We start from the raw sequence: 12,374 nt of genomic DNA, 5'->3' as shown, positions 1-12,374 counted from the left end.
GCTTGCCATAGCTGATGGCATCATCTATAAAGGCCTCCGTATAGTAGTACCTCCTTCCATGCAAAATGATATGCTGAAGCTTGTGCCTATGACCCTCTTAAAGTGAAACGTCGACAGGACGAAAAGTTCTACTATGACCGCAAGAGGGCAAGTGGTTCTCGACCTGCTCTGAATCCTGGAGATGAAGTAAGGATGCAACCATATCCTCGAAATCATAAATGGTCTCCTGGTGTCGTGTTGAGACAGCATTGTGCTCCAAGATCTTATGTTGCAGACTGCGGAAGTAAGGAGTACTGTCGCAACATTCAGCATCTTCGCAAAAGCACAGCAAAAGCCAATGAGGCCCGTCACAGGCCTGACAATAAACACTGGACTGAAATATCAGAGACCTTGAGTGATGAAGAGCATGGACCTGTTGACTACTCTAGTTTGCCCCAATCACCGCCTAAAGAGCTTTCATCTGGCAAACAAATACTACCAGCTGGACAGTATGTCACCAGGCAGGGCAGAATTGTGAAGCCTCCAAACAGGCTCTGCTTATAGTTAGGGAAAGGTGTGGTAAAGACACCTTGTGGAAGTGGCGTGCTGGTAACATCTCCTTCCTAGATAGATGTGATGATGCTTGACTGTAGAAGAGGAAAAAAAGACAACAGGGCAAAAATATGTCAAAATGTATATTAAGGCTAGAGCACCCTCACTGATTTCAGATGATTTCAGAAGCACCCTCAGTGATTTGATTCAGGAACCAGGCCTGCCTGTATCTGGAGATTATAACTTTATATATTTCTATATTATATTTCTATATTTACCCCATATATAAAACCGTGTGTAGCGCTCTAACACGATATACTGTACTTTGAGCAACCATGCATGGTCCTCTCCGACACCGTGACCCAGATAGCACACATCATTTTGACAAAATTATATCCCAGTATATAATTTAATGATGATAAAGTTCCCAGGATTCTGCTATGTCTATTTTAAAAATCATATTTGTATTAAGTCTCTGCATTGTTCCAAAGATGGCTCTAGTTCTCAACTGAACATGCAGGAGAAGCATTACTAAATTTGCCCAAAGAAAAACTGTTAAAATCTAAATTTTTCTATATTAATTTGTGCATTTTTCAAATGTTTATTAAAAGTGCAAAAATTCATTTTAAAAAAATCTGAAAGGAAGTCAATATTTTACTTTTTCGGGTAACATTTTGTGTGTACAGTTCTAATTTCAGTTTTGGTTTTCAGCATAGCATTTAAAAAACCGTTCTTTTTTCATTTTTTTGGTCTGGGTTTAAAAAACGAAAAATGAATGGACGCAAAAGTACACGGACCTCGCGACTTATTTTTCTCACGAACTCAATATAACAAAACATGTTCTCTAAGTTACACAACTGCGCCAGCAGGTAGCAGTATAGAACTACTGATGGGGAGCTGATGCTGTATCAACTAAATCTTACTGAACGTGTTTGGGACCTTCGTGATCGCTATAATAGTTACTGACTATGACTGACTTATAAATGTTAAATGCTTGAATAAATATGATCATCTTGCTTTATGTTTTTGTTACGTTACTGCTGCACGACTCATCACAGTTTCTAATTTGTGACCCTATACCACAAAACCAGTCATAAGGGTCAATTTTTTAAATAAAATAAATTTTGTAAGGGGCTTCAGTGCTCCTAGTAAAAATAGTTAGTCTGCAGCCCTGCTAAAGTGCAGTTTTTAACAAGGAAGTTGTTTTTTGTTTTTTTTCAAAACCAGCTTGTATGCAGCCAACAAATGCATCGAGCAGCACTGTCATTAGAAATCACTCTATAAACAGATGAAAATAGTACGAGCCTGACATTCATACTAATGTTTTAATGAGAATATGTGATTGAGCTGAAGAATTAATGCTGTATCTGGGTCATTCTTCATTTGTGGTGGCAAGTGGTGTCCCTCTACTTTACAACAGTTGAAATAAACTTTAAATACCAATAAATCATAAAATGTTTGCATGTTTGTATTCTGTAAGGTAAACAAAATTTGTGCACTGTTAATGGTTAATTTCTTTGTTTTAAAATACATATTTAATTGAATTTTAGGGATTGCATTTGTAACAAAATATGGATGTTCCCGCCATACCTTAGAGAAGTATCATTGAATGTAATTGCAACAATATAACATTTTTAACACAAATAAAGTGGTTATATTGTGAATATAGATTTTATTTAACATGTACAATTGTGTAAAAAAAAATTTTTTTTTAAATACATATTTTGTTATATTTAAGAAAAAAGTTGTGTCCCCCAAATTCATGTCTGTGGTGTTACAACAATGGATGTCGCCCCTTTAAGAAAAGGGAGAACTCTATTTGGACTACTTCCTGTGTGTAAAGGTCACTGCAGGTGCGGGATGATCTGAGGGGTGCATGGGGAGCACATTCTTTCTTATTAACTTTCTTAAAGTTAGCTAAATTTCTGACAATTTCATGTGTCACACTTTATTAGTGTCTGTGATGTTATGTTGATAACTTGCAGATCTGACATATTTTAATCAATATTTTGATAAATACATACTTATTAATATTTCCAAAATGTCCCCTGATCTTGAAATCATCATGATGGTAGCCTCCATTTTAGAAAAGTCTGGATTTAGGCTGATTTGTCTGTGGTGTTACTGTCTTTTCTGGTAACACCATAGAGCCTAGTAACTTGCGATATAAAGTCTGTGGTGTTACTTCAAAATGACATAGACATAAGTGGCTGTGTCACCAGTCTTTGATTGAAATTATTTAAAACTCAATGTTCTTAAGCTTTCATTTGAATGGATATAGCATATTAAACAAATTTTAAATGCATAGAAATATATTTTATTAGATAAAAAACAAACAAGCATTTTTACAAATTCTGCCTCTCTTTTGCCACTCCAATTGAAAAATGACCCATCTGATGCAGGTAATCACACTCGCTCAGTCTCTCTCTCATAAAACTCTACTATACATAATACACCGCTTTTACTACAGTAATAATCTTTTAATAATGCATCTCAATGTTCCTTCGTTTCTAGTTCAAAAGTGCTGTTTTCGAATTAGTGACGGAGGCTTGGGCTCAGCTGTTAAGCTGATCTCGTCCTTGAAGGACACTTCGGGAAGGTGACGCTATTTGTAGGGATGTTCCAAATGAAAGTGAACAACTGAATCCCATCACGAAGGGCCCTTCCAGAAGTCCGTTAGATAATTCTAGTTACTCATTTTAATAAAGGTCATTGCACACGGAGTCTGAAATTTTTGCACATTAAAAAATAAATACAACCTCACATGTCAATCACGCCTCCGAAACTTTCGTCCGTCATAATTTGGATCATGTTCGATGCGTTTTTGCATCCATAGCATACATTTTGATAAGAAAGGATGACGAATAAGGAAAAACGCACGCAACAATTTCAGACTCAGTGTGCAAGGACCTTAAAGTCTGACATCGCATACTGACATGATTAATGAAAATTTGACTACAATATGGAAAAACAATTCTAGATCTATTCTAGTCTATTTTAAGGATACAAGGATACATGTCTCCTTACAATTTAAGGATACATGCCTCCTTTAAGATTCCCTTAATACCTGCATATTCCCTCACTGAACATATTTCATATCATCACATATATCCAGTTTCAATGGAAACCTCAGAAAATACAGAGTTTTACAATCATTATTCAATTTATTTAATAGAAATTATTGAAATTATTTAATCATCATTTACTCATATTGTTCCTATACCCCAAGAGTCTTAAAACAAATAAATCAACCAAATATTAGTAGGTAATCAGATTTAGTACACTTAACACAACCTTTCAGCAACTAGTCCTGCTGAGTTTAAATTGCAAATATTTTGAATTATTCAGGAGTGGTCTCAAAGCTTCTATAGATACATAAAGCATTAAAGTATATTGTTAGGAGAGCCATATATACATTGATGTTTTTCTGGTCATCACAATGTATAATTTCAAAAGGTTTTTTTTTTTTTTTTTTTTTTTTTTTTTAAATTAAGACCTACCAGTGTACATTTATATTTTATCTCAGATGTGAAGGATTTTCAGAGTAATTGTAATAACATCTGCAGTCCAAAAGATGACAATGCTTTTTCAGTCCCCCTGTCACATGCACAAATGGTTTCTAATGGCAGAATTTTTTTTTTAAAGGTTTATTTTATTTTTTTGTTACACTGACACCATTTTGATTCACATATGATATAATATAAAGCAGTATTTGCTGATAAAGTGAACTGTTGTTTTTGCAACAGTTTAAACTTAATGTTCCCGCACTGACAAAAGGCATGTCAAATCACTTCATGGGGTCTTTAATTGCTGTCTTCTTCTGCTTCTGATACATTTGAACCATAAGCAGAGCTTCTCACATTGACATTGTATCAGACTGCTCCTCTGCACTCACTACAAAAAAAACAAACAAAAAAAAAACATCAGAAACTTGTTTGTTGGAACAACACAGTGTGACACTTTCTGACATGTAATCATTTAATATATATTTATATAGTACTGGACACAAATCAATATACTCATAAGACACATAACTAAAAGCTGTAGTGAATTCAGTAATTAAGACAATGTAAAAATTCATATTTCTGCACACTTACGCTGACCCCAAATATATGGAATAAATATAATTCAAAAAGGGTCACTGTCTCAAGTCAAACAAATTTCAGAAATTTTTGATTTTCTTAATATTTTTCCTGAAGAAAGACAAACATAAATAGTGATGAAAGCCAAAATATTAAATGTCATGGATGCATATTTACTAAGTAATCCACTGTTGTGTAAAGGGGGTCATAATGACAATTTAACCTCAGATTTCGAGCCAAATTAGAGAGTGTAAAAATGACTTTAGAAAGATGGCAGCAGAGATTGGTATATCTATTAGTCAAATCTATTGACTTTAGCCACCTTTGTTGCATTATATACCAATGCCGACAGTTCAAAAATGGGAAAACTTCTTTTTTTCTGTAGTTTGCATGTCTGTAACTCAAGAAGTATTACAAATATCTTAATATCCTTTTAGATTTTGGTTCTCAACAAACAGTTTGGTTCTCTCTTTTGTTATCTTTTGGTATGTTGTTTTCTTTTAAAACGGAATGTTTGAAGAACAAATAATGTTGAAACTAGAAATGTACCTCATTTCCTTCTATCAAAGCAATTGCATAGAATATTTTTTATTTTGGAGTCTTCATTTTTAAGGCCCTATATGGTTCAGTTTCAGAGATATGAGAATCCCAATGTGACTCCATGTCCAAATCTTATTCAACATTCCCTTTTAAATAGAGTAAGTATCAGCTGTATGCAAAGTGACCCACATTTAGTTTTCATCCACTGAAATTGAGTAAAATTTGGACATGGAGTTGCATTGGGATCCCCATATCTCTGGGACTGAACTATATAGGGCCTTAAAAATTAAGATTACAAAAGAAAACCTTATTAAGGATGAGAATCTATAAGGATATTAAGATATATTTAATACTTCTTGAGCTGCAGGCGCACAAACTTTAGAAAAATAATATTTTTAGCACTCTATGTATATGTATATTCTGTGCAATTACTTTGATAGAGGCAAATAAGATACATTTCTAGATTCAACATTATTTGCTCTTTAGACATGACTCTTTAAAAAAAAAAAAAAATTCAGCTGTATGCAGAGTGACCCACATTTGGTTTTTCATAAAATCATAATTAACCATCCCCTTTAAAGATTAATCTTCATTAAAGTTACAAAAGATATTCAATCAAGAGCAGTGAGTGATTTCCTTGTTATTGCTGTTGGAAAAGTGCTGTCACTTTAAGAGAATGCACGGATCCAGTGCACTGATACTGTACGCTCAGCCGGCTATGTCTGCTAGGATACTTACCAGGACAGGAATGTTTACATCATTTTTGTGTGGATTTGTCCATTCAAGCATAATACTTCAAAGAGAGTTTAATATTTGCGCGTGTTCTGAGACGTGGGTTTGCGCGCTTCGGATGAGCGCACACACAGATATTCTCATGGCGTGCGCGAGCTCGTGTCTTCTGGCTCTTAAATGTTTAAACTGGAAAGGCTTAAATGAGTTTGGTTTAAACAAAGACAGCAACGTGTACTGTTCAGGTCTCACCTGCGCACGTGCGCTATTAACACCCGGTTGACGACGGCATAAATGACTGCTTATATTCCAGCATATGGCACTCGTATTGAGAGATGTTTGCCAAAGTTTTTTCATGGCTGTTGTATTGGGAAGCCAGAAAGCGTATCCATGAACAGAAACATATAGCCGAACTCCATATGTTTTATATGTTGTTATAACAAACCATATTACAGATGCATTGTCAGATTTAAGTTGAACCGTGGTCCTAGCCCGTCCCGAACCATGGAGAACAGTACTGTTCGATTTTTTTTTATCGAGAGCCGTTACAGTCCTCATATAGGAACACACTCACAATATCCATTTATAAGGCACCATTCAGTATTATGAACAGCTTTATTGCTGCTCAAAAGCTAATTACTCTTCTCCATCCCCAGCTCCTCTTGTCCACAATAAGATCTTGGACTTCTAATATCCCTCACATATCAGTCACATATCTTGATTTATGTTGTTACATTCATTTTAGTGTCAATAAGATCATTAATGAAAAAAAGAACCTTAATGATAAGGTATCTGTAATAAAATTATGTTGTTTCTGTTAGTGGGGTTATATCACTGCACTCCCTGCTCTTTTAGGCTGCATGGATGGAGGTGTTGCCCAGAACAGAATTATACCACCAATCTAAACTGTATGCTAAATGCATCTTTAATAATCATCTTTGATGATAGTGGTCCTGACAGAACATATATATATATTTTTTTTTTACTCAGAGGGGTCTTGTCAGGTACATTTTGTTGCAGAATGTATGTTAAAGCAAACGTTTTTAAAGGTTAAAAAAAAAAAATTAAATAAATATCTTTGAAAGAATCCAACTAAACGAGAAATTAATCATTCAAAATGTGTTTTAACATTTATAAGACACAAGATAAAACAACAACAAAGATACTCACTAGATGGTGGTGGAAATCCCATGCTACTACAACTTTTCTCAAAATTTGAGCTATCCACAATGCTGAAGGGTGAATCTCGTGAACTAGACCATGTATATGACTCATCAGCTCTTCTCACTGAAATAATAAAGTGTATGAGAACAATGTAACAGATTAATGGCATGCTTAGGGACTCCTGGGTTTAGACCACTATCATGAAAGACAAGGACAATGGGTTCAGTCCATTCTGAACTAGTCCTCTCATTAATAAGATCACAAAAATTACAACAAACAGATCACAAACTACACCATTTCAGTATCACCAGTGTATAACGGAGACGAGACGAGATGACATAAAACAATAATGTTTGTTTTACCTGAGACAATTTTAAAATGTTCACAGAATGGTAACATTTTAAAATAACATGCATTGTTATATTTTTAATACTGTATTGTTTTTTATGACTTAGGTAAAGATATTTCCATTTTCAAAATCACATACAGTATGAAGAATGGGATTAAGAAATGAAAGAACTTTTAATCTTTCAGTAACTGCTTTTGAGGGGCCATGAGCTCTTTTTAATACACCTGCTGGGAAGTAGCTGTTAAGAACAAGAATGTTCTTCTTTTTGTTGCTGTGACTTAAATATTCATGATTTACTTTAGATATTCAGTGTGCATATCTGCACATATCTGTGGACTCACTCATATGTGATCTGATGTCATCTCTCTTTTTTTGCATTCTCTTCATTCGTTCTCTTGCTCTCTCTTCCTCTTCTCTTCTTCTCTCTTTCATCTCCTGTAAAATACTTCTGTCCATTTCAAAATGGCAGCCTTTGTTTTCTGCCACTGTCTCCTCAATCTTCTCCAGCAGCTCCTTGATCTGAGTGTGGTCGCTCCTGTTCTGATTGTTGAGAACATGATATCTGTTCCCACATGTGTCCACCACCCACTGGAGATCCTGCCCTTCACTCTCAATATGCTGCTCTATAGATGTGTCCAACAGAGAGTCTCCATGAGTGAACAGCACTATAGTGTGACTCCAGACTCTCTCACCGAGAAGATCCAGATGGCTCTGTAATGCTTTTCTCTCAATCTCTTTAAATATAATGTCTGCACATATGACCAGAAGTACAGCGTGTGGTCCTGGAGGACACAGAGACACACTGAGCAAAATCTCCTGTTTCAGTAACTCAGGACTCTTCTCTACAGTGTTATCCCTCCACCATCCTGGGGCTTCAATGACAGTGATGTGTCTGTCTGCGACTTCTCCATGTCTTTTCACACACCGAGCAGATGTCTTCAAGTCAAACTCCTCTGTGCCCAGGATGAGGTTTCCTGCTGAACTCTTACCAGCAGCTTTATACCCCATCAACACAATCCTCAGCTCTGAGAGACGAGTGTCACCTGTGCAAAGTCAAACTACTATTAAAATATAATGTATAACACAAGTGTCTCATGAATTTGGCTCTCAAATCAGAGTTAAACAAAATGTATCAGTGGATGATAATTATGAATATATTAGAGAATTTTTTATGGATTATGGGGAATTGTTTAATTTCATTGATCTGCACATAAAACATTACAGATTGCAGAACACAGATTATGCTAAACGAAATCGCTCCAGAATAATGTTTTCAAAAATCTCATTTCAAAAATATTTTTTAAAATTAATTAAATTATTTAAAATGTACAACTGAGGATCTAAATTAATGAATAAGTATGTGTACACACCTGGAAAAGAATAATCATTTCATTGACTATTAGCACCAGCAAAAATCATGTATTATAGCTATTTACATTTGTGACCCTGGACCACAAAACCAGTCATAAGGGTCCATTTTATAGCTGAATAAATAAGCTATCCGTTGATGTATGGTTTGTTAGGATAGGACATCATTTGGCTGAGATACAACTATTTGAAAATCTGGAATCTGATGGTGCAAAAAAATCTAAATATTGAAAATTGCCTTTAAAGTTATCCAAATGAAGTTCTTAGGAATGCATATTATTTATCAAAAATTAAGTTTTGATATATTTATGGTAGGAAATTGACAAAATATCATCATGAAACATTATCTTTACTTAACATACTAATGATTTTTGGCATAAAAGAAAAATCAACATTTTTGACCCATACAATGTATTTTTGGCTATTGCTACAAATATACCCCAGCAACTGAAGACTGGTTTTGTGGTCCAGGGTCACATTTATTTAGCAGGTGAAAATAAGGCATAATTATAAAAAAAAAAAAAGATTAAAGAACAAAGCACAAAGTGGAATAAAATCAGATAAAAACATCTCATCTGTATAGACCAGTGAACGCAGCAAGAGTATCTCACAGAAACCGTAAACATGCTGACAACGTTTAGAATTTCATAAAAAATTGCCTTCTATTATGAGTGAAAAGCTTACCAAAGTCCAAATTACTTGACATATTCTTGTCACAGTTTGAGCTCCAAAGTAAATAGTTCCACCAGCAATCTAGCTGCTTTCATTTCCAGTGCACTTTCAAAGTGTGTTGGATGAGACTCACTTCCTGGTACTTCAGAACAATGACAGACATGGGGCGTGTCAATAAGGACAAAGCTGACATTTAGGGTTATCTTCATTTGATTTCTTAAGTGACATTAGCTTAATTTTAAAGATTAAATACAAGTTGTTCAGATTGCTAATTCATAAAGTAATGCTAAACCCTAATCATAATCAAATAACATCATATAGAAATAGAACAATTCACACTAGGAAGTGTCAGGCCTGGATAACCTAGTGCTCCTGACAACCAGTTCATTTTTGTGGATTTCTTCCACAGCTAATTAAAAATGATTTCATTCATTTAAGTACTTTTGTTTTACAGCCAAAAAAAGTAAAAGATGCAAAAGGTCTGAGTTTAACACAGCTACTATTTTTTTTTTCCAGTACAGAGCAGAGATAAACAGCAGGGGTGTCAAACTCAGTTACAGGAGAGCCACAGCCCTGCACAGTTTAGTTTCAACCCTAATTAAACACACCTGATCCAGCTAATCAAGTCATTTAGGCTTATTTGAAAACTACATGGTATGTGCGTTGGGGCAGGTTGGAACTAAACTCTGCAGGGCTGCGGCCCTCCAGGAACTGAGTTTGACACCCCTGCCTTACAGTCACTGTGCATTTTCAAATTTAATAATCATTTCATTAATTTCATTAACAAATGTTAAAATGAATGAAAGAAACATGTTATTACATTTACAGAAATAATATCTGTTTAACAGTTATTTATAAGGCACTGAGATTTATGTTATCTGCTGTTGGATGACTGAGGTAAGATCCAGAAAGAATCAAGTACAAGGACAGGACCAACACCATTCATAAAACACATTTTACTTTCACTATTTATTTTCTTTACTAGTGGTTAAATAAAAGTTTTGGTAATTAGTTTTTGGGACACTAAACACTTTCAGCAACCAGTCCTGTTTAATCAGTTTAAACTGCCTAGATATCGAATAGTTTGGTGAGAATTATTCTGTCGGTTTAGAAAGGGTTAAAAACAAGAGTTTTTCCCATGTTCTCATTCTGTAGTGGTTGAACCAGATTCTCTGACTCACCTGTGAGAATCACATTGTGAAAATCTCTCTCACTCTCACTCTCTCCCTGCTTCCTTCTGCTACGGCTCACAGGCAAGTAAGAACAGGAATCCTCCTCCTCCTGCTCCTCCCAGACTCTGTCCTAAACTCAGCGGTTGAAGTACATTCATCATGGATCTCACTGCTGGCATTCCCACGTATAGGTTCCCTTTAGTTTTGCACAATAAACCTTGCTGCAACTTTCTGGGAAGGTTAGTTTTTGGTTACAAAAAAAAGAAACTACAGAGAATGTTCCTACAACAAGTGCACATCCTTTTCGTGTCAAATGTGTTATTATCAGATCTGATCTACTGAAGTTGTGGTTTCTGTTCATATTCATCCAAATACTGAAAATCCCAACCAGATGTTTTATCCAGCCATGTCAGAGATAAAAGTATATATGATCACTCTATATACTGTACATACAGTTATGATTTTAAATTGCTTAACCCTCTGGTGTTGTTCAAGTCAAGTCACCTTTATTTATATAGCACTTTTAACAATACAGATTGTGTCAAAGCAGTTTTACAGTATCAAATAGGAAAATAGTGTGTCAATAATGCATAAGGACAATAGCGAACACTCAATTTTCAGTTAAAGGCAGTTCATCATTGAATTCAATGATGTCATTGTCCAGCTCAGTGCAGTTTAAATAGTATCTGTGCAATCAAGTCGATGATATTGCTGTAAATTAAGTGTCCCCAACTAAGCAAGCAAGAGGCAACCACGGCAAGGAACCGAAACTCCATCGGTGACAGAACGGAGAAAAACAAAAAGCTCAGTCGGGGGGTCAGTTCTGACCAGTTCTGACCAGACGAACCAGCAGGTTGTTCCATGCTGCAGCAAAGTCAGATTTTGCAGAGGACTCATCTGGTTCCTCTGTTCTTGTCCCAATGGCCGTCTAGGAGACAAGGTCTTCACTGGGGATCTGTCTCTGGGGCTCATCTAGTTGTCCTGGTCATCACTTGGTCCTGATCCACCATCTGGGATGGATACCTACTGGATCCGGGTGACTGCATACAGATCTGGATACAGACTGGATCTGGTGGCTACGGTGACCTCGGAATAAGAAAGAAACAGACTAATATTAGCATAGATACCATTCTTCTTACGATGTAAAAAGTACATCGGGTGTTACGGGAAGTGTTCCCGGTTCTGGCTGACCTAATTAATGCAGCCTAAAAATCCTTTAAGGGGTTTGAATATTAGAAATGTATTAGTGTGTTGTGTGTAAGCCAGGTTAAAGAGGTGGGTCTTTATTCTAGATTTAAACTGACAAAGTGTATCTGCCTCCTGAACAGTATTAAGTAGATTATTACAGAGTTTGGGTGCTAAATAGGAAAAGCATCTTTTTATCTCTAATAGTATCGATCTTGGAAGTAAAATAGTTTATAAAGTCTTTACTGCTGTGCTGTTGGGAAATGTTGATGCTTTATTTTTCATTAATTTAGCCACTGTATTGAATAGATACCTGGGGTTATGTTTGTTTTCTTCTAAAAGAGATGAAAAGTAATCAGATCTAGCAGTTTTTAATGCTTTTCTGTAGGATAGGGTACTTTCCCGCCATGCAATACGAAATACCTCTAGTTTTGTTTTCCTCCAGCTGCGCTCCATTTTCTGGGCTGCTCTCTTTAAGTGAAGTGACATACGGCCAAGTATGGTGACCCATACTCGGAATTTGTGCTCTGCATTTAACCCATCCAACGTGCACACACACAGCAGTGAACACACACACACCGT

The 12,374-nt window shown here is 35.7% G+C and overlaps 1 protein-coding gene across 1 annotated transcript in view; it reads right to left on the bottom strand.

Moving 5' to 3' along the window:
* Positions 1-3,988: 3,988 nt before the first annotated feature.
* The window catches only part of LOC131533836 (uncharacterized), a 59,084-nt gene continuing 50,698 nt past the window's right edge, over positions 3,989-12,374 (bottom strand). Inside the window, 3 exon segments of the mRNA XM_058766268.1 lie at positions 3,989-4,425; positions 7,053-7,169; positions 7,737-8,420. Of these exon segments, the coding sequence (XP_058622251.1) occupies positions 4,388-4,425; positions 7,053-7,169; positions 7,737-8,420 (839 nt within the window). The 3' untranslated portion in view covers positions 3,989-4,387.

The sequence above is a fragment of the Onychostoma macrolepis genome, chromosome 25 (genome assembly GCF_012432095.1).
Source record: "Onychostoma macrolepis isolate SWU-2019 chromosome 25, ASM1243209v1, whole genome shotgun sequence".
NCBI lineage: Eukaryota > Metazoa > Chordata > Actinopteri > Cypriniformes > Cyprinidae > Onychostoma > Onychostoma macrolepis.
The sequence above is the reverse complement of the archived record's forward strand: the minus strand, read 5'-3'. Positions and strand labels throughout refer to the sequence as shown.